At 41.2% G+C, this 24862-nt stretch overlaps 2 protein-coding genes across 2 annotated transcripts; both read left to right on the top strand.

The window, feature by feature from the left end:
• The first annotated feature begins 2218 nt into the window (after nt 1–2218).
• LOC147617429 (pentatricopeptide repeat-containing protein At2g34400-like) lies at nt 2219–5335 on the top strand. The gene is made up of 6 exons (XM_086775387.1): nt 2219–2354; nt 3237–3491; nt 3836–3994; nt 4339–4519; nt 4781–4974; nt 5208–5335. The coding sequence occupies exons 1-6, from the start codon at nt 2219–2221 to the stop codon at nt 5333–5335; spliced, it is 1053 nt and encodes a 350-aa protein (XP_086631513.1).
• A 9442-nt stretch (nt 5336–14777) lies between these two features.
• On the top strand, nt 14778–17529 carry LOC147617430 (wall-associated receptor kinase-like 20). Its single transcript, XM_086775682.1, has 3 exons — nt 14778–15612; nt 15833–15892; nt 16035–17529. The coding sequence occupies exons 1-3, from the start codon at nt 14844–14846 to the stop codon at nt 17075–17077; spliced, it is 1872 nt and encodes a 623-aa protein (XP_086631808.1). The 5' UTR covers nt 14778–14843; the 3' UTR covers nt 17078–17529.
• Nucleotides 17530–24862: the final 7333 nt, after the last annotated feature.

Here is a 24862-nt window from a genome sequence, read left to right on the forward strand (position 1 = left end):
AGAGAGAGAGAGAAATGAAATGAAATGAAATGTTGTATTAAACGTCTTTAGAAGGCCAAAATGACCTATGAGACCAAAAAGATTACATCCCAATAGAATCCGATTCTCTGTCTGGAAAATAAATGAAATGAACAATATAGATTATAAAATCTAGGCCTGCCATACATCAAGAGGATATGAATGGGGGGGGGAGGTGGTGGGGGGTAGAGGCTCAGGAGGTCAAGCATGGGTCTCTATCGTAAGGAGTCGATGCCTTCCATGCCAAGAGCCCTGACAGGCCGTGCTCGATGTCGATCAATAATGACTCTAATCCGCCTATGCAAGCGTATGCGAAGATGTGAGGATCCTGGTAGTCTGGGGCGTCTGGATCATCTTAACTGAACAGCTCTAGCATGGAGTCGATGCCTTCCATGCCAAGAGCCCTAACAGGTCGTGCTCGATGTCGATCAATAATGACTCTAATCCGCCTATGCAAGCGTATGCGAAGATGTGAGGATCCTGGTAGTCTGGGGCATCTGGATCATCTTAACTGAACAGCTCTGTCAAGTAAGGTCCCCTGCCTGTCAGGTAACGTCTCCTCTCTATCATGCTGTTGGGAGGGGCCTCTAAAGAAATCTGTCATCTGTCTCTGTGGCGACCTTCTCTCCGTGGGGTGTCTGCCTCTGAGGAGAATCTCTCTAAATCTGCGTATCTCTAGGAGGTATAGCCCTAGACACCTCTGGTCGTAGTACTCCATGACCTTGGATAATGGTCCAAAGCCCTCTCTCCGTGGGGTGTCTGCCTCTGAGGAGAATCTCTCTAAATCTGCGTATCTCTAGGAGGTATAGCCCTAGACACCTCTGGTCGTAGTACTCCATGACCCTGGATAATGGTCCAAAGCCCTCTCTGAACAAACAGTGGAAGCGTCCTCTAATCTCATAGAAGGCGGTACAACGGCAAATGTAATGTTCCTCTGTCTCTGGCTCATGCTGGCACACCTGGCAAATCCTCTCCTCTGGTGGTACTCTCTGGTGGTACTCTCTCTCTCTCTCTCTCTCTCTCTCTCTCTCTCTCTCTCTCTCTCTCTCTCTCTCTCTCTCTCTCAAGCACAAGTAAACTCAGGTATGCATATGGGTTCAGCATAGACAGGCTACCCCCCTTTCAGTACTCTCTGGATGCACCCTACATCTCCTCCGTCACTTTTTGTGCTCTCTGACGTATATTGCATTTGGCATACATGTCGCTCAAGGCGATGCAAAACGCAGCCTTTATTTTTCAAAAGCAATAATATTAGCATCTTCTGTAGTGCCACCAACCATCAAGATGCAAGCATAAGTGATTGCATCTATAGAGATCAAACAAGAAGCTCCTCAAGTACTTTTTGTGCTTTTTGAAGTACACCACATTTGACATACATGTTGATCAAGGCATTGCCAACAGCCCTGACTAACAATATCATCCTTCAACATCTTGTGTAGTGGACATGCCTTTAAGATGCAAGCATCGGTGATTGAATCTGTAGAGATGCTCTCACTTCGTATCTGCTGAAACCAGCCCACATCTTCCTGCCCCTGCTCATGTAGGCATATCTTGCAATCAGCATGTTTCAAGGATGACCTTCTAGATGAGAAGCTCCTCGAGCACTTTCTGTGCTTCCTAAAGTACATCACATTTGACATTCATGTCGATGAAGGCATTGCCTTCCAGCTCCTAACTTAGAATATCATCGAGAATTAGTTTTCCCATATCAACATCTTGCATCGTGTTGGTGATTGCATCTGAAGAGACGCACTTGCTTTGCATCTGCTGAAAACAGCTCAAAACTTCCTGGTCTTGCCCCTTGGTCTTGCCCCTTTTGGGCATTTGATGCAATGAGTGCACTCCAAGAGACTACGTTTTGGACATGAATCGTCTCTGTCACTTTTCGTGCAAGTGTAGGTGATTGCATTTGGAGAGATGCCCTCACTTTGCACACACTAAAAATAGCCCAGAGCTTCCCGCCCCTGCTTCTATTGGGCATTTCTCGCAATCAATGCACTCCAAGAGATGAAGTTTTGAAAAGAAGCTTCTTTTGTGCTTTTTGAAGTACACCACATGTGACATACATGTTGATGAGGGCAATGCCAAGAGCCCGTGACTAAGAATATCATTGTGAATTCTTTTGCTACCACATGAAGACCGCATGCTTGGTTGCATCCGGAGTATGTATACTCATGCAATGATTTCCTTGCTGGTTAAAATGAATGTTTTACATGAAAGGGTACCTTTCACAGAAAGGCTTACCTTTTGCATCCCCATTGAAGGGCAACTCTCAAAAATGTGGCTAACTTTGAGACATAGCAGGGTCGTTCAAAATGTCGAGGATGCTGATCTGGGTATGCTAGGGTTCTTGGCCTGCTATTAGTGAAAACCAAGGGACAACATTTCAAACCAAAAGCTCCTTAAGCACTCGTCATGCTTTTGCAAGAGCACCACACTTGGCATACATACCCACCAAATCATTGCCGAGCATAATATCTTTCTCCAGCAACCCCTCTCTGGCAATTTCATTAGGAATCTGTTGCCTCTTGTCAGATGCTCCTATGCTGCCATACACTTTCAAGACCCAGGCACATTTCCATGATCATCTAGCTCCTTGCGCATCGAGAGGGGCAGCGGTGGGTGTAGGATAGCCTACAGTTCCACCACATTTGGCACCAATCAAAGCATTGCCAAGCAGCACATCTTTACCCAACAAACCCTGCCTAGCAATCTCATCATGAAATTGTTCCCCTTTGATAGCTACTCCTATACAAGTGCAGGCCTTCAAGATGCAAGTGTATGTCATTACATTTGCTGGCATGCCCTTGCATTGCATTTGCTCAAAACACTTCAAAGCATTCTCACCCTGACTCTGTTGTGTATCCTGCTATTAGTGAAGACCAAGAGAAAACATCTCAAATTGGAAGCACTTGTTGTGCTTTTGCGAGAGCACCACACTTGGCATACATATCAACCAAAGCATTTCCAAGCACAATATCTTTCTCTAGCAACCCCTCTCTGGCAATTTCATTATGAGTTTGTAGCCTCTTGTCAGATGATCCTATGCTGCCACACGCTTTCAAGATCCAGACATACATCACTGCATCCTTGCCCCTTGCATTGCATCTGTTTAAAAGAGTTCAATGCATTCTGGCCCTGTGCCCGCTGGGCATGTCCTCCGATAAGTGTCCTCAAGAACTCGTTGTGCTTTAGCAAGTGGGATGATGATGCAACAGAATGGTGGGGTGGTGATACATGCAAACGGTGGGACATGCTTCCACTCTATGCGCGATGCAGCCTCTGCCCTTTGCCTTACTGTAATGCACAACCAGTTCGAGCACAGGAATTGTTTGATGAGCTGCCAGTTCGAGATGATGTTTTGTGGACTGCAGTGATTACAGGATATGCTGAGTGTGGGCATGGCGAGGAGGTCCTGCAATGTTTGAAACAGATGCAGTTGGAGGGCCTGTTCTCTTTGCCAATCTCAGCATGTAATTTTCTGCCCCTTTCCAGGCATGTCATGCTAGAACAAGCTTTCAATAGGGACACAAATGTGTGTGTATTTGGATGCACAGAATCATCTTGCATTCTCTTGAGCATGCAAAACGCAAGATTCAAGTCCCCATACTCAGCATAGCCCACTATGAGGGAAGTCCAAGAATGGTCATTCCGAAGGGCTAACCGATTAGACACATGCTCTGCACTGGACATGCTTCCACATTCGACATAAGCCTGCTCTGCACTGGACATGCCAATTAGACACCTGCTCTGGACATGCTTCCACTCTATGCGCGATGCAGCCTCTGCCCTTTGCCTTACTGTAATGCACAACCAGTTCGAGCACAGGAATTGTTTGATGAGCTGCCAGTTCGAGATGATGTTTTGTGGACTGCAGTGATTACAGGATATGCTGAGTGTGGGCATGGCGAGGAGGTCCTGCAATGTTTGAAACAGATGCAGTTGGAGGGCCTGTTCTCTTTGCCAATCTCAGCATGTAATTTTCTGCCCCTTTCCAGGCATGTCATGCTAGAACAAGCTTTCAATAGGGACACAAATGTGTGTGTATTTGGATGCACAGAATCATCTTGCATTCTCTTGAGCATGCAAAACGCAAGATTCAAGTCCCCATACTCAGCATAGCCCACTATGAGGGAAGTCCAAGAATGGTCATTCCGAAGGGCTAACCGATTAGACACCTGCTCTGCACTGGACATGCTTCCACATTCGACATAAGCCTGCTCTGCACTGGACATGCCGATTAGACACCTGCTCTGGACATGCTTCCACTCTATGCGCGATGCAGCCTCTGCCCTTTGCCTTACTGTAATGCACAACCAGTTCGAGCACAGGAATTGTTTGATGAGCTGCCAGTTCGAGATGATGTTTTGTGGACTGCAGTGATTACAGGATATGCTGAGTGTGGGCATGGCGAGGAGGTCCTGCAATGTTTGAAACAGATGCAGTTGGAGGGCCTGTTCTCTTTGCCAATCTCAGCATGTAATTTTCTGCCCCTTTCCAGGCATGTCATGCTAGAACAAGCTTTCAATAGGGACACAAATGTGTGTGTATTTGGATGCACAGAATCATCTTGCATTCTCTTGAGCATGCAAAACGCAAGATTCAAGTCCCCATACTCAGCATAGCCCACTATGAGGGAAGTCCAAGAATGGTCATTCCGAAGGGCTAACCGATTAGACACCTGCTCTGCACTGGACATGCTTCCACATTCGACATAAGCCTGCTCTGCACTGGACATGCTTCCACTCTATGCATGATGCAGCCTCTGCCCTTTGCCTTACTGTAATGCACAACCAGTTCGAGCACAGGAATTGTTTGATGAGCTGCCAGTTCGAGATGTTGTTTTGTGGACTGCACTGATTACAGGATATGCTGAGTGTGGGCATGGCAAGGAGGTCCTGCAATGTTTGAAACAGATGCAGTTAGAGGGCCTGTTCTCTTTGCCAATCTCAGCATGTAATTTTCTGCCCCTTTCCAGGCATGCCATGCTAGAACAAGCTTTCAATAGGGACACAAATGTGTGTGTATTTGGATGCACAGAATCATCTTGCATTCTCTTGAGCATGCAAAACACAAGATTCAAGTCCCCATACCATGCTAAGTTTTGTATGCACATCCTTGGCATGTGTCAGACTTGCCTTCTTCCTGCATTTCTGGATGATGGAGATAAAGTCCTGCACTGGGAGCAGTTCGTCTAACGGTTCCTCCACGCTCAGCATCTTACAGTCATTCTTCTCTAACAGATGTGCTCCAAGGCCATCAACCTTTAGATCAGAACCCTGCTCATGTTTTCTATTTTTTGAAAATGTATTGCTGATATACTTTGTTGATATTGCATGCCACAATCTATTTTTTATGTGAGGTTGATGTTGCATGCCACAATCATAGCTTAAAAACATACTTTATGTCGCAGGCTAGATGGGATCTTTTTATAAGATTCAAGTGATCAATGATGATAATGAGGATGATTTAGGCCTTGTGAGGCTAAAGAATGATAAAGACGAGCCCACCTTTGCTTTGGTTCGTGAGCAGATAGAGGGCGATGAGCTTGTGATTGGATCCTTCGTCTTCATAGAGGAAAATTACATTATAAAGAAACGACAAGAAGAGCGATGGACACTCAACAATAAGGTTCAAGTACGCATTAAGAGGAGTGCCAATAGCATGCATGAACTTCCTTCTCCAAGTAAGCGACAATGGTCAAATCAGATTGATAACAAGAAAGGTGACACTTTGAGTGGCTCCACTTCCAAGCTTACAAGCAAATTGTTAAGTGCAAGTGTTCTTGAGCAATGGGAACAAGAATGTATTAGAGCAAAACTAAAGCTGAAACAGATGAAGGTTGAAAGGGATGATAGGTTTGAATTACATAGTGAAGATGTCAATGGGAAAGCTCTAGTTCGAATATGGTGTCATGAGTGCAACTCTTTGTATGGCGTAGGTTCAATAGAAGGGAAGTATGCTGCATATAATTGTCTTGCTAACTTTATGAGAACCCACATCTTGGAGAGCAAAAGACATGAAAAAAATTATATGGCATTTCGGGGGCTTGGAAAGGAGTCGATGCAACGTGTGCAGGCTGATGAAGAACAAGATGATAGGAAAGAAATAGAGGCTTCAATAGAGACTCTACGCTTTTTGATGGAGAGCAATGAAGGTATTGTTCAACCTTCATAAAGTTACTTAAATGTTTGAAAGATAGAATGGTTTTGGAAAGTCGATTTTGTAACTTGTTTGACTTTGTTATGTGTTGTATTTGCATGTAGGTTGGGACTTTGAAGTCGTTGCAGCCACACTACATGATTTTAAAGACAAAAGCTTTGTTCGCGTGAGGTGTAAGTATGATGACACATGGCTGCGTTTGTGTCCTCCAAGGTCAGATCTGTGTACCATTCTCACAGAGCACTCAAAGTCAATCTTGCACACAAAGGCAGTCATGAAGGAGGAGTTGCAAACATCCAAGCCAGTTCTAAGTGGCTTACGTGGACGTCCTCGAAAGGGGAAGGAGCATGATCCAATGCAAACATCTCTCAGCAAGTTTGTGGTTTCTACAAAGTTCGAAAGATCAGCTCATGGTGATTCTCCTTCACTCTATAACAATGAAGAAAGTGGAAAATTTTCAATAGGTTTGAATTTTTTATGTTGGGGTTTATGGATTCACGAAATCAAAGTGAACAACAAGAATATTAGTGTGAAACCTTTGCTAGATGATCAGTGTGGTGGGAAGCTTTGGTTTGCAGAGCCTTTCACAAAGGCTATCCTAAATGATGGAACTTCAACCTTTCACATAGATGGTTGCTTTCGTCATATTAGTTGTCCACGTGTTTCCAATAATGGGCAGCCATTTGAAGCTTTCTCATGCAACAATTGCAAGGGTATACCTAAGCTTCATGATTTTAGGATGAGATTATATAGGGAGAAGATGGCGGAGAAGAAGAGAGGCACTAGAGGAACGGATTGCGGAAGAAGATTAGACTTTCTCACTAAACAAGAGCTTCGGCAAACAACTTTCATTGCTAAGAAGCATGCAAGAGATCTCACCCTCAAACTATGGTCAGCAAAGGCTCATATTGCTGTCCTTTCGGTGCGACTACGAACTTTAAGGGAAGCAAGCATGGAGTCCCTAAACCGCAAGGATGTAAAGAGGTTTTGTAACAATATAGTAGAAGCCCATAGACTAGGTAAGTTTGGTGGAAAACCTGCTCTATGGGACTTCTTACAGGATGTGGCTACAAACATGTCGAGGCCAAAGGCAGGCAAGAGATATAGTGCAAATACTAAGGCTTTGTTTGAGGTTGCAAGGATGTGGGGTGGACCAAGGTTGCATGATTTTCTTGCTGCCAACCTTAATGGCCCTTCACTCTCAACGACAAAAAGAGGCCAAAGACTCGCCACACAATTTTTACCGGGCATACATGGCTATATCTTTGATGCCATTGCTGAAATATATCAAAATGAGAAAGAAAAACATGGAATCAAATCATAAATTCCTTTCATCTTGGTGGAGGATGAGACCGCCATAAAGAAACGGATAAGGTAAACATAGTATAATGCAAAAGTAGTTCTGATGAGACATGTTGAATCGTAGTGGCTCTTACATATTTTATGTTTTCAATCTTAATATTGTAGGTGGAACCCAAAAGATAACACGCTTGTTGGATTTGATGGATACAAGGTGGAGAGCCATGAGTGTGGAACGTCAAGCTTAATCAAAGTTGGAGCGGGAAAAATAGGCTATGACATAATTGTTAAAGCATTTGAGAATCATGTGATTGGTGGTTATGCAAGAGTTTTTGTGGCAAACCCACTTCATGAAGCACTTCCACGCTTAGTTTTGGTTGCTCATTGCACTTGTAATCGATTTGATGCATGTTTTGTTCGAAGACAATGGGCTGAGATTTTGAGCTTATGGGATGAGAAGCTCAAGTCTAAAGTAGGTCCGATTATTGGACACGCCTCAGATGGAGATAGTCGCCGAAGAATGTTGATGCTGGCTGATTATGTTGACAAACATGCTACTAGATTCAAGATTGGATGGGATGGATGGCCTCTTTCCGCCAAATTGTCAAACGGAGATGTTTTAGGCATGCATGATCAGGACTTTGTACACAATGAAAGAAGCTTATCAATGTTCTTGATAAACCAAAGCGTCAGTTGGCTCTTGGTGATGTATGGGTTACCTTGAACCATGTTACCATTGTATATGATTCCTTTGTTGTTGACAAGCATTTGCTCAGGGAAGGCGATATGAGGCGAGATGATCGTCAAAATTGGGCAGCAGCTCAAAGGATATGTAGCAGACAAGTGCAATGGTGTTTGGGAGAGTTGGCAAACAATGGGCAGCACAGAAAAGAGCGGAGTATGGTAGGGACACAAGCCTACCTTGAAATTTGTGGAGACTATATTGACATTTTCTTATCTCCACACTTGAGCTTGGCAGGGAGAGTTCATTTAGCAGCCAAAGTGACTTTTTTCTTTCAGATTTGGAGATCTTGGATATTACAACATCCAAAATATACACTATCAGCAAACTTCATTAGCAAGGAGACATTCTTGGATGTGCAAATCTCTTGCCATTTTGTGGTGTTGCTAATAAAGTATTTCAGAGACTTTCACCCAAGCTTGAAGTGCCCTCTATATCTCACCGGCACAGATGCGGCTAAAATCTTCTTCAGCAAAGTCGGAAGTATGGTTGGGCAAGAGCGTACTTATGACTTGATGGACATGCTTCACAGCATAGGCATTTTGAATAGGCTTGCCCATTTTGAATGCAAGGAGGATGGTGTGGCATTCATAAGAGCTCACAAGAAGCAGGAACATATATGGAGAGAGTTAAATCTTAACGAGGACTTGCAAGAAGCCAATTTAGGTGACTATGATTGTGTTTCAACTGATGAGAAGGTCATTGCTACCTTGCAAAAAGGATTGCAAAGTGCCCAAGAATTATGTGAACGCTTACACATGAGACCAAAAGGTAAAGAGGACAAGAAATGGTGGGTGCAGCCTTGGTCCATTAGAGTGTTTGACACATATGCAAATTCAAATCTACAAGACTCTGATACAGATGAGGAATATCCTACTGAGGTGGGCCATGCATTAGATTCAGATGAGGATGCTTCTACAAGTGAAATAAGGCATGTAGTAGATTCCATTTTGGATGAGAAAGAAGAGGTGAACCCGGTTGTTGAAGTTGAAGACAATAAGTTTCTCTTCAAGTCTACATTGGTCAGCCAGCTCAATGGCAATCCAACTTTGTCAAAGGATAGACTTACCAGGGTCCGACAAGGTGTGTACTATGCCAAAGAAGAAAAAAAGTATATGGAGACAAACGAGAATTTATTTGGCATTGGTTCAGATTGTGCTGTGTTCTTTCATGAACAAATAGTACAAGGGAAGATCACAAGGTCATGTAAGCCAAGCTCTTCAGGAGGCAAGAAGAAAGCCAAAAGTGTATGGTATCTGGGATGAGTTCAAAAGATGAGAAGAATGGTTAGTGGTACATGTGTGGAATATAAGCAAGGATTTAGCCTTTCAGATAGGCCATCAGGGGTGGAGGTTCAACTTGGTTGGTATCAAAAAGCAAAAGGAACTAGGTGCTTTACGTATGACCTAACCGACCTTGATATGATAAGCATTGATAGCGTCATCGCTCTCGCAAACCTTACATATGATTGTGGCAGCAACAAGTATGAACTTGATGAGAATGATTGGAAGGTCTTTAATGATTTTGTGAGGGATCACTAGGTACGCAGAAAGGATGCATCTGTTTTTTTTTCCTTTGTTTGATGAGACATACTTTGTATGAGTTTGAAAATTAATTCAAAATATGAAAATCTCATTGACTCAACATCTTCTTTGTCTCATGCAGGAATTTGAATTGGAGAATGAAATCTTCAGATTTTGAGAAGGTGACTATCGACAATGTGTATTTATCTTTTTGTACATCTATAAAAATCGGTACAGATTATACAAAATGTATAGCTATTAGATGTATTCGTTTTGCTAGATGTGTCCACAAGATTCTATCTTATTTTTTGCAAAAATAATTTTAGAGTGTATGAGATGTATAGGTCCCATATGTATGATTTGAGCAAGGATTTGAGCAAGATGTATCGACATGGTAATTTTGTTATAACCATGCTGCAAGTGGATGTTTCGGATAATATTTAAGAAAGTATTATGGTTGTTTCAATGGATTTAGCATGAGGCTAACGGAGTCACTTTTGTTTGCGTCTCGAAAGCTTATGAGTTATTTGTCGAGATCTCTCCCTATACTTGATCAGAGGCTTTGAGTTTGCACAGGGGCTTTTTAGTGGCCAAGGATTTTCATGCCTTGATGTGGGACATTACAGCCAGCAATGAGCAGCAAATCAGCCCCACACTTTCTGGCTAAGGATTTTCATGCCTTGATGTGGGACATTGCAGCCAGCAATGAGCAGCAAATCAGCCCCACACTTTCTGACACATTTTACGAAGGCAACAGCTGGGTCATTTCATCTCTAGCTTGTGGTCGCCATTCAAGCCACTTTTGGGCTGCATTTGGACATGGGCTGGGGTCATTTTGATATGGCCATTAGTGTTGGTCTTGAGAAGTTGGAATGAAAGTGTACATTTGATAATTTTCAGCCATTTACAGGTCATGAACATCATGGTTTCTCAACCAATTTGTTGTCCACAATTTATGTTTGATGCATGTTGACGCAATGTGCTCTGTAATCACTGTGATTTGTTAGTAGTAAATGGTTGATGTTGGAGTGGGAGATAGGTATAATCTCAGCTTGGAAATCTCAAGTCATTGTTGTCTTGGACCAGTGTTTGAGCATTGTTGATACTTAGTGTTTGAGCAGGTGTTGATGCTGAGTGTTGGAGCATTGTGTATGTATTTTTGGTTGCATCTTATATGGGACTTGCATGGTCTCATTGAGTAGTGGACATTGGGGATATGTATTGTAAATGCTTATGGCCCTTGATGACTCCTAAATGTTTGGCAAGCTGTGCTTAGGAGTGATACTTCTTTGGTCATCTGTATATAACATTCTGGATTCAAATGCTTTGAGGATCGTGTTGGTCATGTATGTTATGGTATGCTCCATGGATCGAGTAATCTTTTGGAGTTTTGAGGCTTCAATTGGAGCTATAGTCAAAAGTTTTTGTCTTGAGCTTATGCATTGTTTATGCTTGGCATTGTTTGCCAAGCATAAACAATGCATAAGAGTAATAGTAGTTTATGCTTATGCATTGTTTACTCTTAGCATTTGTTTTGCCTAGAGCTTGCTTGAGCTTTTGTTTTGGACATTGGGAAAGTACTTGGTGGATACTTTTGGATCCACTGGGAGAGCTCTAGATTGAGCTAGTTGATTGAGCTCTAGATTGAGCTAGTTGATTGAGAATATGCATTGAGAGTTTATGCAAGACAGGTCATGGGATTTGACTTGTGGTTCTAAACAACTCATGGTTAGCTGATCTGTTGATATGCATAGAGCTACTCTCTTGCTATGCAATTTGGTATCATGGAGCTAGATACTGTGGGTTGTACTCTCATTCGTGGACATTAGAGCTATGACTTATACTCTTAGTAGCTTGTTCAAAATATCACAAATGAAGAGCTTACAATGTAGCGACTTTCATAGTTCAAAACAGTTGCATTTGTCACTTTCAAAACCCCCCAATACTTCTAGAGTGACTTAAAATGAATTACATATCTCTTACACAAGGGATTTTAAAATTATTCTATAAAAAAAAAATATTGACAGAAAGGGAATTATATATTTTATCAAAAGTTACAGAAAGGGTTTAAAAAAATGGCCAGTGTAGGTTACATAGGGATTTATAAAATAGGCCATGAACGCACGTGATATAGGCAATTTTGCTAAGTGACCCCCCTCGAGCTTCTTTGCCACTAGAAATGAAATGAAAAGATGTGGGCATATTTCAAAGCATGTAGTACAAAACACACAATTATCATAAGTAATCCGTTGCTTTCGCAACTCGTCCCCCAATGGTGGCATGCCTATAAGATTACTTCCTTCTGCTGCCAAGCCCTACTTTTCCTGATGTTCCATACCCTATTAGCCCTCTCAATGATCCAACGCTTATCTTCCACCACCATATGGTACACTTGATTTCAGGTGGACAAGTTTGTGGCATATCTGGTAACTAGGAATGCCTTTATATTTGATACAAAAGTTGGTATTACAACTCACATAGGTCATAATAAAAGGGCTACTATTGTGGAAAGTCTCTTCCTTGCGTGGTCAGCTCATCTGGTGGAGAATGACACGGCTATATAGTGGATCAAAGTACTCCGAGCTACATCTGTGGTTCAGAGTAATTAGTGAGGGAAAGCTAGTACATCACATGGTGGCCATGTGGCCATTTGTAAAGTAATTTTTTGGTAATATATCTTCTATTTACGAAAAGAGAGAGAGAGAGAGAGAGAGAGAGAGAGAGAGAGAGAGAGAACTGATCACTTAAATCATTTTAAGATATAGAAATTTTTTGGTAATATATCTTCTATTTACGAAAAGAGAGAGAGAGAGAGAGAGAGAGAGAGAGAGAGAGAGAGAGAGAGAGAGAGAGAGAACATATCACTTAAATCATTTTAAGATATTAAACACTAATTCTATTTTATTATAAAATTATTTTAATTTTTGATTATTTCTGTAATAAAAATGTTTCTTTGTATTCCATATGACTTTTGTACAATCTACTTTATTTGGTTTTGATGGATTTAGTAAAAAAGATGTGGTTGATAAAAAGTAGAGAGGAACAAAGTCAAGTAAATTAAAGGATCAAGAACTTTTAGAGGAGAAATGAATAAAAATGAGATGAACATGAGTATAGAGGAGATAAGTGGAAAAGAGGCATATCAAAGGAAAAAGGCTAGGTTGTCATCGAGTGAAAATTGGAAAAGTGAATTTCATTGGTTGGAATTTGATAGAGAGAAAGCATGGATGCATTGCAAGGTTTGTATGGAAGATCCAAATTGCAGGAGGGAGTTTGCAACAATAGGGGCTTAAAATGTTCAACATAGTGCATTGAGCACACATACAAGATCACATACACATCGAACATCAATGCTTTGTCATGTGTCAAAAGGAAGTATTGACGCAGGATTAAATAAGCGAAACGAAATGTCTAATGATGGGCTCACTAATCTATCATGTGACATATTTCGTTGTTAAAAAAAACCTTTCATTTTTCTAGTGTTCCTCGAATTGTAGAAGTTGATATTTGTGTCTTAGAGATGCAATTTCTAAACAGATCTTGGCTTGTTGCAAGACATGAATGCAAGTAAGATGAATAATAGGATGAATAGTAGGAGCCTGACTTGTTTGCAGGACATGAATGCAAGTAAGATGAATAGTAGGAGCTTTCCTATCCTCCCTAATAAATGGGCCAAACAAAGGTTTTCTTTATGGTCTAAGATCTTCAATCAAAGGTGATCATTTTCGAAGCAAAAAAATAACACGTTATTCTGATGGCTGTTATCTTGACCATGTTATTAACTTTTAAAAATTGTTCACGTCAAGTGTTATTGAAGACTTGAGAGAGAGATTTGCACATAACTCAATCTTGAGTTGCTTAAAACTTGTATCACCTTCTTGCTATCCTCTTGGAGAGCTACTCAATAACTTTTCGTATTGATTACCTTATTTATTTTGACTTATTAATGCTTTTTGTCAGGAAGTACTAACTTAATGAGTTTTAGATGAAGGATACTCTCTCGGTGGAGAATGAGCAAACATTTTAATGGATGCATGGCTTACAACAATGAGACACAAAAGAATGTAGAATCTTGGGGGTAAGAGATTTTATCACAACAACAAAATATTATCTTTTGTTATACACACGATTTCCAAAAATTGGATCATGATGGAAAATGGAGCAACAAAGATGTAGAAGACAATGCTATACATATTATAATGGACTTCAAATTTTATCTTTTCGATGGCTATGACTTCTTCTCTCAATTTTTTGTTCTTGTATTAGCCTACATTAATGTATGTGTCTTGTTCATAATTGAAGAAAGCAATGGATTTTTAAGTGGTGTAATAATGCAATATTTTTGAGATACGGTGTCCAAGAGTTTCTTAAGGTTTAAAATTTGAATTGTAAATTAGATTAAAAATTTTATAAACTTGTGGTTACTATTAAATACATGTTCTTTTGAAATAAGAAGGAATGTAGATTTAGGAGTTTGGAGTTTCTCCAGGTACATTTCTTGGAAGGTAATGGAAGTCAATTAAGTATAAAAAGAAATCCAATAGAGATGCTTCTTTGAGCCCACTAAAGGTCTCTTTTCTTACAATCAGTGCTCGATCTTTGAGCCTACTGAAATTCCCTTTTCTTACAATCAGTGCTCGAAAAAAACACGTATTTTTTAACCAATCAAATTAAAAACAACTTTAAAATCTATCCAGCAACTGTCTACTATATGTAAGTTTTATGACTAAAATACATGAAAAATCATTTCTTGAAATAAAGGCTACTAGGCTACTTAATATCTCAGCCAATTTACTTACAAGTAGGACAAGTCTATATATAAGTTTTATAACAAATATATATGAAAAATCATTTCTTAAAATATATATGAAAAAACATTCCTTAAAATAAAGGCTACTAGGTTACTTAAAATCTCAGCCTACAACGTGGGACAAGTTTGCGACACCATGGACGGGGGGCGCTGTCGACGTGCAGCTGGCACCATTGCCATGGCGTAGCGCTGACGACTCTAGAAACGGTGGCCTTCTCTCTCTCTCTCTCTCTCTCTGTGTGTGACGTGTGCGCGCTGGGTTGTGTTGTGTGTTGATTTCTGCACCACCATGGCTCTTTCCACCTGCAGAAACCTTGCCTTCCTTTATCTCATTTTGCTAGTGTCGGGCCAAGTCTCACATGCAGTGGTCGCTTGCCCCAACTGTGGGAACCTCCCAGTCCCTTACCCTTTCAGCACCTCTAGCTCATGCGGTCACCCATTGTATCCAATCACTTGCACCCCTCAAAAAACCCTGCAGGTGCACGCCCTCTCCGGCAACTACACCATCACGAGCGTGGATGCCTCCTCACAGACCTTCATCATTGCAACCGGCCGCTTCTTGGGCAATTCCTGCATCACCCAAGACTCAGTCTCAGCACGGACCTTCTCTCTCAACACCACAGGGCCCTTCTTCATAACGCTTAACAACACAGTCTTGCTGTTCAACGCAACGGATTCGCTGCTCTCCTCTCCTCTTGACTGCGGGGATGCAAGCCCTTGTGTGCAAGCTCTCACTGTGTTACCTCAGAGTAGCTGCAGGCACTTACTCTGCTGCTCCTTCTCCACTGGCGGTGGTTCTTACTTCAGGTACTCCTTTCCTATACATGGCCTAGAGACAGGATATGCTAGTGTGGTGAACTTGATGGTCAACACAAAGCCCACCTCTTGGAGTTATGGGCTTCAGCTTGGCTGGAACCAACCCCAAGAACCCCCCTGCACAAACCAGTCTCAGTGTGGCCGTAACTCCACTTGCTCCTCTAGGCCCAATGCGCTCGGAACGTTCTGCCTCTGTTATGGCGGCTATGAATGGGATCCAACCACAGGAACATGCCCTAAAGGTAAGCCCAATTTAAGATGCTTGTTTTGGAGGGGATTTCACACTGTGTATATCTATGTCATCTTCAATCAAATTTTAGGGTGAACGGTTCCATTTTAGCTTTTTGTGTGTGTGTGTTTTTGGGAAGAAGGGGGGGTAGGGGGTGTGCATGTGTGTGTTAAGAAGTTGTGTTACAAGGTCGAGCCTTCATTGTTTCTTGTAATGGATTGATTAAATGGCAGCTCCATACTGTGTACGGCGAAGCACAAGCGTGAAGTGCCACAAGGTTGAGTATGCCACAGGTGAGAGCATGTTCATGATGATGATGATTGGTGATAACTTCCATTATCCGAAATTTTCCAAAAGTTGGATGCAAAAAGCACTATCCAGTGCCAATAAGTTTGCACTAATCTGCATCATCATCATCATGCCTGTTTCTTGCAGGTCTTACCCTTGGTTTCATAGGGCTAGTAGCTCTGTCAGCATTGATCCTGTACATGTACAGGAGGCGCCGGGCAACCCAGCGAGCTCAGGATAAGCTGGTGAAGGAGAGGTCAGCCATTTTGGCAGCCAACTGTGGTGGGAAATCGGCTCGCTTGTACAGCAGCCAGGAAATGAAGCGGGCGACGAACAACTTTGCACGCAACACGGTGCTTGGTTGTGGAGGGTTTGGAGAAGTATACAAGGGCATTCTCAAGGATGGCACAGTAGTAGCCATCAAGTCAGCCAAGATCGGTAACACCAAGGGTACAGACCAGGTGCTCAATGAAGTGAGGGTACTGTCCCAGGTTAATCACAGAAACCTGGTTAGATTACTCGGTTGTTGTGTGGAAAGTGAGCTTCCTTTGCTGGTTTATGAGTATGTCCCCAATGGCAACCTTTATGATCACCTCAATGGCATGAAAGAGAGCTTTCTTGACTGGAAAACCCGCCTCCATATTGGCTTCCAGTCTGCGGAAGGTCTGGCTTATCTCCACTTTGCTGCTTACCCCCCCATCTACCACCGAGATGTGAAATCTAACAACATCCTCCTTGACAAATCCATGAGTGCTAAGGTTGCTGATTTTGGGCTTTCTCGACTGGCCGAGCCAGATTTGACACATGTTTCAACATGTGCTCAGGGCACCTTAGGGTACCTAGACCCTGAATATTATCGCAATTACCAGCTTACTGATAAGAGCGATGTGTATAGCTTTGGTGTAGTGCTTCTAGAGCTTGTGACATCCAAAAGGGCCATCGATTTTGGTCGAAACCAAGATGAGGTCAACCTTGCAGTGATGGTGCAGGGCAGAGTTGGGCAAGGCAAGTTAGAGGATGTGCTTGATTCCAACCTCACTAATGGTGCTTCCATGGTAGTGTTGGATTCCATGAGGTGCACCATCCACTTGGCTCTTCATTGTCTCAAAGAAAACAGGCTTGACCGCCCCTCCATGAAGGAGGTTGCTGAAAAGCTTCATCAGATCATCTCCACTGTAGAAACTGCATGACAGGGTTTTCACAAAGGTAACGAGTCTTGTGGGTTTGCTCTCTTATCTGATGCATGCTACCAATTTCCATGGCTTCCATTACCTATATGTGCCTCTGAACAGCAAGAAGATGATACGTGCTATCAGGGTCCATGGCTACATCCAGAGCAGAAAAGAAACGAATCTTCACGGGTATGTTAATGCTACTCATGTGGGGTAAATGCTATCAAGTGTCATTACAATTACTTGTATGTGCAACCTCTGAACAGCAAGGGTATAGGCTTTATGTATCATAATGATGATACATGCATATGCATACATGTTTCTTTGTAGCGGCATTATGATATGATATGGTCTTGGATACCATAGTGCCCTGTTCGTTTGATTGAAGAGCACAAGTGTACACATCAATTTACTATAGGCTATTGGACTCTGATATCTTAAGACAAAAGGTGGCCAAGGTCACTTGCTTCAACTACGATTTTGTTAACTCTATTTTAAATCATATTCACAAAGAAAATCCAAGGCATCTAATTTCAGTTCCCCCTCTCGCAACAAAAAAAATTGAAAAAAAAAATCATCATATCAATATTCTAATTTTCAATATCTATCAAAAAATGTAAATCAATATAATGTAAACGATTTTCTCGATTAAATCATATTCATAAATCAATAAAATGTAAACTATTTACTCTATTAAATCATATTCATAAATAAGTCTCTCCCTTTAAAAAGGGCAATACATGGAATCACACACACAAATTTACAATGCTTCTATGGATTTGGATTTTTTTTTTAAATTTCAAAAGGTGAAGAGGGGAGGCCACTTGTCCCCACACGTAAGTAAGTTTCATCATCACGTGGTGCTTGTGTCCTAAAGTATTGCCATCATCATATTGTGCTTGTTTTACGGGGCCTAAGAGCGAAGCCCCACTCTTGACTTGGCCTACTTTTGAGACCTTTTTTTTTTAATGCAAGAGATTGTTTATATTATAGGTATCAAAATGATACATCACCCAGAGGTTACACCTTAATTCTCTTTAGCTTCTTGTACAGAAGCTTAGCTGTCCCAGATCTCTTTTCACTTCCATTATCCATGGCTAGTTTGCAAGCTTGAACGAGGAGGTCCTTGACACAAACTCTTGAGCTATTGAGTGGTCTGTCATGAGCATAATGAGCCTTGGAATTCCTATGCTCCCAAATGGCACTTAGAAGGACGCCTCTCATTGCATGCCACAGCTTAAAGATGGCTGGATTCATTCTACTTTTGCATCCAAGTAGGGCCTGTTATCCTATCCACAACCCCACATTCAGATAGGAGGGTCTTAGTCATAGCCCACAAGGGATAGACCTCTTTGCATTCCCACAATGCATGTCTTAGTGTCTCTGTTTGGCATTTGCAGAGTGGGCACCATGGATTGCCATCCTACCACTTACATGAGCTGTCTAACATGGAGCTTATGATGCAGGACTCTCCACAGCAACATGTCAAGTCTCCCAGAACCAGTAGATTCCCATATAGCCTTAGATCTTTTCTTGCAGAATTGATTTGTTAGTTTACAGCCCAACTTTTTCCACCTTTTAACTAGTTCATCCACCCATTTGGTGGTGTTTCCTCCTCTTTAACCTTTTGTCTAACCTTACTCCATTCACCATCCATTCCTTCAGCTTATGTTCAGAGGAGCAAAAGGATGTGGAGGGCCAGTTTTCTTTGATGTTGTTGATCACATGTAGCATATGTCTCTGCTCCTTGCTTCTGAGAGAGTGCCAATGGTCATGTGAAACTAACCATTGTTGGGTATCCCTGTCCCATATATCCTTAAAGTTGACTATACCCTTGGCTTCTAATTTCTTGGCCACTCTTTTGTTGAGCCATAGTGCTAGAGAGCCATCCTTCATGGTTGCTTTACTTAGCCAAACATTCTATTCCAGGGATGAATCAGCTCTGCCTCCCGCTAATGGCAATGGGAGAGGTTTTAGTGCATCTCTTTGAATAAGTAAGTCAATATTTCTCAGCAGAGGATCTGTAGCTAAGGCAAAGAGAAGGGGAGCAAGGGGGCAACCTTGTCTTATTGACCTTCTCAGGGCAAACTTGTTGGAAACATAACCATTGACTTGAACAGTAGGATAGGCATTACTGAAAAGTGTTTGTACCATGCTAGAGAACATTGACATAAAGCCCATATTCTTAAGCACTGCCAATATGAATTCCCTACCCACTCTGTCATATGCCTTCTCAAAATCCATGTTAATCATAGCATAGTCCTCTTCTTGTTCAGTGGCCCAGTCCATGGCTGTTAAGACATTAAAGATAGCTTCATGTATGCTTATGCCATGCACAAAGCCATATTGCATTGGGTGCACCCTTTCACTTGTCAGTGCCTTTATCCTTAAGGCTAGAGCCTTAGCCATAACTTTGTAAATTGTATTTAGCATTGTCAGAGGCCTATAACTTTGTAAATTGTATTTATCATTGTCAGAGGCCTATAGTTATTTACTTCATGCTTGTCCCCATTCTTGGGTATGAGTTTAATAAGTCCAATATTGATGCTCTCTGGCATGTATCTATCCCTCTTGCATGCATTAAGAAGCTCACAGATGTCATCTACTGCATAGGGCACCATTTCTTGAAGCACTTTTTTCAGAGACTTGATGACATATTCAACCTCATAAGGGGAAAAAGGTCTACCCAATAGGTGCCTTTTTTCCTCAGTGATGTCATCATGTAGTATAGGCTCGAGAAATTGTTGTAATTTCTCTTGATAGTCACCTGATGTGTCTGATAATGTGCCTACACTGTTGGAGAGGCTATCAACAAAGAGTTGTCTTATCTCCTCCTCATTTTCTGTAATCTTACCATCCAAGTCCTTGACTACAGTGATAAGGTCAGCATCCTTCTTCGCCCTAAGAGACTTGAAGAACACCCTGCTTGGAGTGTTCCCAACCTTAAGCCAGTATAAGCCTTCTGTACTCTGGCTGACTCTACCTTCCTAGTTTCAATTCTTCTTGCATAGTCCTCAAGGTTATGAAGCATTTAGAGCATATAAGGATCAGGGGACTGAGAGTTGTATATTGCCTTGATGCACATGAGTGCCTTCTCCAAGCCACTTTCCTCCTTCCTCCTGGTTTTAGCTCTTTTCTTCCCTTCTCTCTTAGCATACTCTGTGATAGCTTGGACACCAGTTTCCCATCTTCTGTAAGGGTCATTGCCTACCTCCCTTGCCTCTAACCAGACCTTTCTTAGTCCTTCACACAGAACCCTTTGTCCTTCAAGAATGAAACATTGAACTTGAACAAAGGGGGGCCATTTCCAACTCTTCTCTGTACTTTGCATCTAAATGTCACCCTCAGAGAGGAGTGTGTTGTGAAACAGTGTGTGAATGCATATGTGTGAATGCATAAGATTGCCTTCTATATCGTGTTTAAGCCATGAGGCTTGGTCAGATGCGTACATTCTATCAAGTCTTTTAGCCACATAACCACCTTGCATCTGCCTTTAATGCACTACATCCTTCCATCATGGCAAGGTCTATGACATCATGCTTCTCTGTCCAGTCTTTCCACTGCAATGGGGGGTCATCTTGGGGGGGGGTGACTCAAAATTCCAGTCCCCTCCAAAAAGAGTAGGGACATCCCTTTCCATATTGGCTAGCAGTTCCCACATCTGCCTTCTTTCCATTTCCACATTGGAGGTATATACATTAACTAGCCCTATTTCAGAGCCCTCAATCACAACCTTACATGTAATCATTCTTCCACAATCGAATACATAATGTCAGTAATGGGAAATTTCTTATTAATCAGCCTTGCTGACTATGCACTCATGGGTTTTGACATTCAACTAGGTCTGCCCTAGCTTAGTCTCTTACAGCATTCAAATATCAAATCTCTCAGATAAAAGAAACCTTCTGACATAACCTTGTCTCTCCTATGAGCATAAGCCTCTGATGTTCCATGAGGTCATGAATATAAACTTAGAGTACATTTTCGTCATTGATATGGCTGTTTGGGGGTGAATTCTCATCCTCATTACTCCAACAGTACTGCAAAGGACTTGTTTCTGCTTCTTGCCTCTTTCTTGAGGTTAACTTTGTCTTTATGCTTGTTAGTAATGTCTTGCAAAGGTTACTTTGCATTACTTGAGGGCTTGCTGTTGAGCCTCCTGTGATTTGAGGCTTTCCAGTGATCTATATCCTTCTCCTTAGCAGGAGCTTGAGGGGTTTGAGCTCCTTTAGATGTACTTGCACTATGTTGTACATTGGAGTCTTTTCCACCTTCCTTGGAGACCTCTTGTGTTGCAGGGGCTGGGGCCTTGCTCTGATCAACTGAGCCCTCCTTCTTATCTTCTTTGTGTTCTAGTTGTGGTGGTGGGACCTTGCCTTGAGCTTGTTGTTCTGAGGAGCAGTCCTTTGCAAAGTGACCTTGCCCTCTGCATTTGAAGCAGGAGTCAGGGAATGGTTGGAAGTGAACCTCCACATCCACTCTAAGCCCAGCCATGTTGAATTGCAAGAAGTCTGGGATCTCTTGCCTCATACCCCAGAGGATGCATGATTTCTTAGCTGCTTTGCTCTCATACATGCCCTTTTTGGGGACATGGAGAACCTTACTCAATGCACTAGCCAATTCCCTAACCTGGTCCCATAAGTAATATTCCCTCTGAAAGGAAGCAACTATAGCAAGGACATAATCTCTTTGCCCTTCTGATTCCACCATTGCCTAGAAGAAGCCTTTGTCTACAAAGTGGAACATGTGCAAGGTAACCTTACCCCCATACACTTCCTAGAACCATCTTTTAAACTCCTCCTCAGATGGTGGCTTCCCCATGAAGTATAGGTACAGACCACATGCCATGGCTTTGTGAAGTTCATTGAGGGTCTTGCCTAGTGATAACTCCTGCCTGCATACAAAACTTTCTTCCCCTCTGTGACCTTGGCAGACATTTTACCCAGGTGTCCTAAGCCAACTCATGTTGGAGGACAGCTTTGACATGTTGAAGCCTAGCTGGTTTTCATTAATAAAAATCTCGCTACTACTACTGACTGGTTTTATAACTAAATATGTTTAAAAATTTTTGATTTTGATAAGGATGAAGTTAAATTCTTGCTGAGAAATTTGAATTTCAGCCAGTTGAAAATACACTAAAGGTCAGTTTTTTGTGAGCACTGAACGGAGCCTAAGTAAAGCCCCACACTTAACTTGGCCTTCTTTTGAGACTTGTCTATTTCATTTAATCTCCCCTCATCATCATTGTGTACCCAAAAAGACAAAACCCTAAATGCCCATTATGCAAATCTCCTTTTGTACTTTTATTGTTGACTGCACTTTTTTTTACTTTTGAGACTTATATCTATACTTTTATTGAACACAAGCTATTCTCCCTTCCACATGGCCAAAAGGAGAGGAGGGAGAGGATCAAGGAAGAAAGGAGAGCTATCTCTACCTAATGCATAAATAGATGCATAAAGAATTTTTTTAATCAAAATTAGAATTCTCTTTAATTTTATGTTTAATTTCTATGAGTATTTGATAAGTGAATAAGTAAATACTGTGAGAGAGAAATTTTTATCGTTTCTTATTCACTCAGATTGTAAAGAGAAAATTCAAAAAATCTATCGAAGTCAGAATTTCAGATAAATGATTAATTTATTCCTCATCGGAATTCGTGATTAATTTAGAAATCAGTTAAATGAATATTCAATGAATGAAATTCAGTAAAATAGTAACTAAAATATCACCTCCTTTTTGAGAAAGTTAGTTCAGGAAAAATCTTATCAGACTCGAACCTTGAATCAGACTATGACCAAGACCAAACTCTTTCGTTTAGTTTCGAGGAAAGAAGATGTGACCTGTTCACGAAAATACACTCAAATCTCCCACCAAATCTGAAACTAAGTTAAGACCCTTCAAATTGATCTGAGGATCTGATTGTGCACTTTCAGGATACTCGTTTACTTGGTCGAGGCTTCTTCCAGGTGGACTTTCATTCTTCAGAAGCTACTTCTCATGCTTTGGCTAGCAGTCCCTTTCCTCTTGGTCCTAGGAAGATTTTCTTCTTTCAATACCAGGTGGGCTTTGATCCAGTGGTGGAGGATCAGCGCCTTACCCCTGTCTCACTACGGTTCTGTGCTCTTCCTCGGTCCTATTCGAAGCTTTTAGCTTCCATAGGGGCATCCTTTGGCCAGGTTCTAGAGTTACCAATCCTCTTGAGCCCTCCCGCCTCAGCTTTCGTGGCCGTTACCGCCACTCTTGATGGTGTACTCCGGGTCCTTGTGCTTGTTCCTGATCCATCGATTGCGATGATCATGTTATGCTTCAGAGACTACAGAATTCGAGGAATTCTATTTTGAAATTTAGTATTACGTTTATGAAGTTTTGGGGATACTGATTTTAAATATACTCATTGTATTCAAAAGAAAATCAAACTGAAAACTTGCATAGAAACCCTGTTTTCTTAAAGGACTGTCTTACACCTGAATGCTAGAGGGAGCATTTGGTATATGTGTTTTTCTAAGGGAAGTTCGGTTACGACAGCTGGCAGGGAGTGTTCAAAGGACAGCTCAATGAGAGAGATAGAAAGAGAGAAATTACATGTAAGATGCATTTATTTGAGGGTAAGCATATCTCACCATGCATTTATTTGAGGGTAAGCATATCTCACCATGCATCCCCAATTTAAATTTAATTAATTAAAATTATATGTATATATGTGTGTATATATAAACATATTTATATGTTTAAATACACACATATATGTATGTATATGTAATAATATGTGTTTAAATATAATTAAAGATAATATTATATAAATATATATAATATTAATTAAAATTATGTGTATGTGTGTGCATATATAAATTTATTTATATTTATAAATACACACATATATATGTATAGGTATATGCGCCTAGATGTGTGTGTGTGTGTGTGTGTGTGTGTGTGTGTGTGTGTGAGAGAGAGAGAGAGAGAGAGAGAGAGAGAGAGAGTTTTTAGGTGTGAGAAGAGGGGTGTGTGTGTGTGTGTGTGTGTGTGTGTGTGTGAGAGAGAGAGAGAGAGAGAGAGAGAGAATTTCTATGTGTGTGAGAGTACGCATTCACACAATAACACACATGTGGAGGGTATTTGTGTGTGTGTGTGTGTGTGTGTGTGTGTGTGTGTGTGTGTGTGTGTGTGTGTGTGTGAGAGAGAGAGAGAGAGAGAGAGAGAGACATTACATGTAGGAGGAATTTATTTGAGAGTGAAAACACCTTATCACATGCATCCCCACCCATTAAAAATTAAGTAATTAAAATTATATGTGTATATATAAATTTATATATATTTATAAATACACATATATATGTCTATATAAGTATATATGTCTAAATATGATAAAACATAATATATATGATATATATATTTACATGTGTGTGTGTGTGTGTGTGTGTGTGTGTGTGTGTGTGTGTGTGTGTGTGAGAGAGAGAGAGAGAGAGAGAGAGAGAGAGAGTTTTTGTTATGAGGATGAATTCATGGAATATTTTATATATTCCCATGTTGTGTTATTTATGGATTCTTAAAAGAATTCATGGAATATTTTGTTCCCACTTGTTTATGTTATGAATTCTCCTAGATGAGTTTAGATTGGGATGCCTTTCTAAATCCAGACGATCGTAGCTTATTTTACGCATACGCGGGTAAATCCGTACATGCATGGGATTATTGGTTGCATCATCTTGTTGACATGAAGTATTATATGATTGTTTATTTTTAATCAATTAATTTATTAATTGATTGGCTTAGTTGATGCAAGTGCAGATCATTGGATTGGAT

The sequence above is a fragment of the Cibotium barometz genome, chromosome 36 (assembly GCF_041138505.1).
Source record: "Cibotium barometz isolate CiBa-2024 chromosome 36, ASM4113850v1, whole genome shotgun sequence".
NCBI classification, from domain to species: domain Eukaryota; kingdom Viridiplantae; phylum Streptophyta; class Polypodiopsida; order Cyatheales; family Cibotiaceae; genus Cibotium; species Cibotium barometz.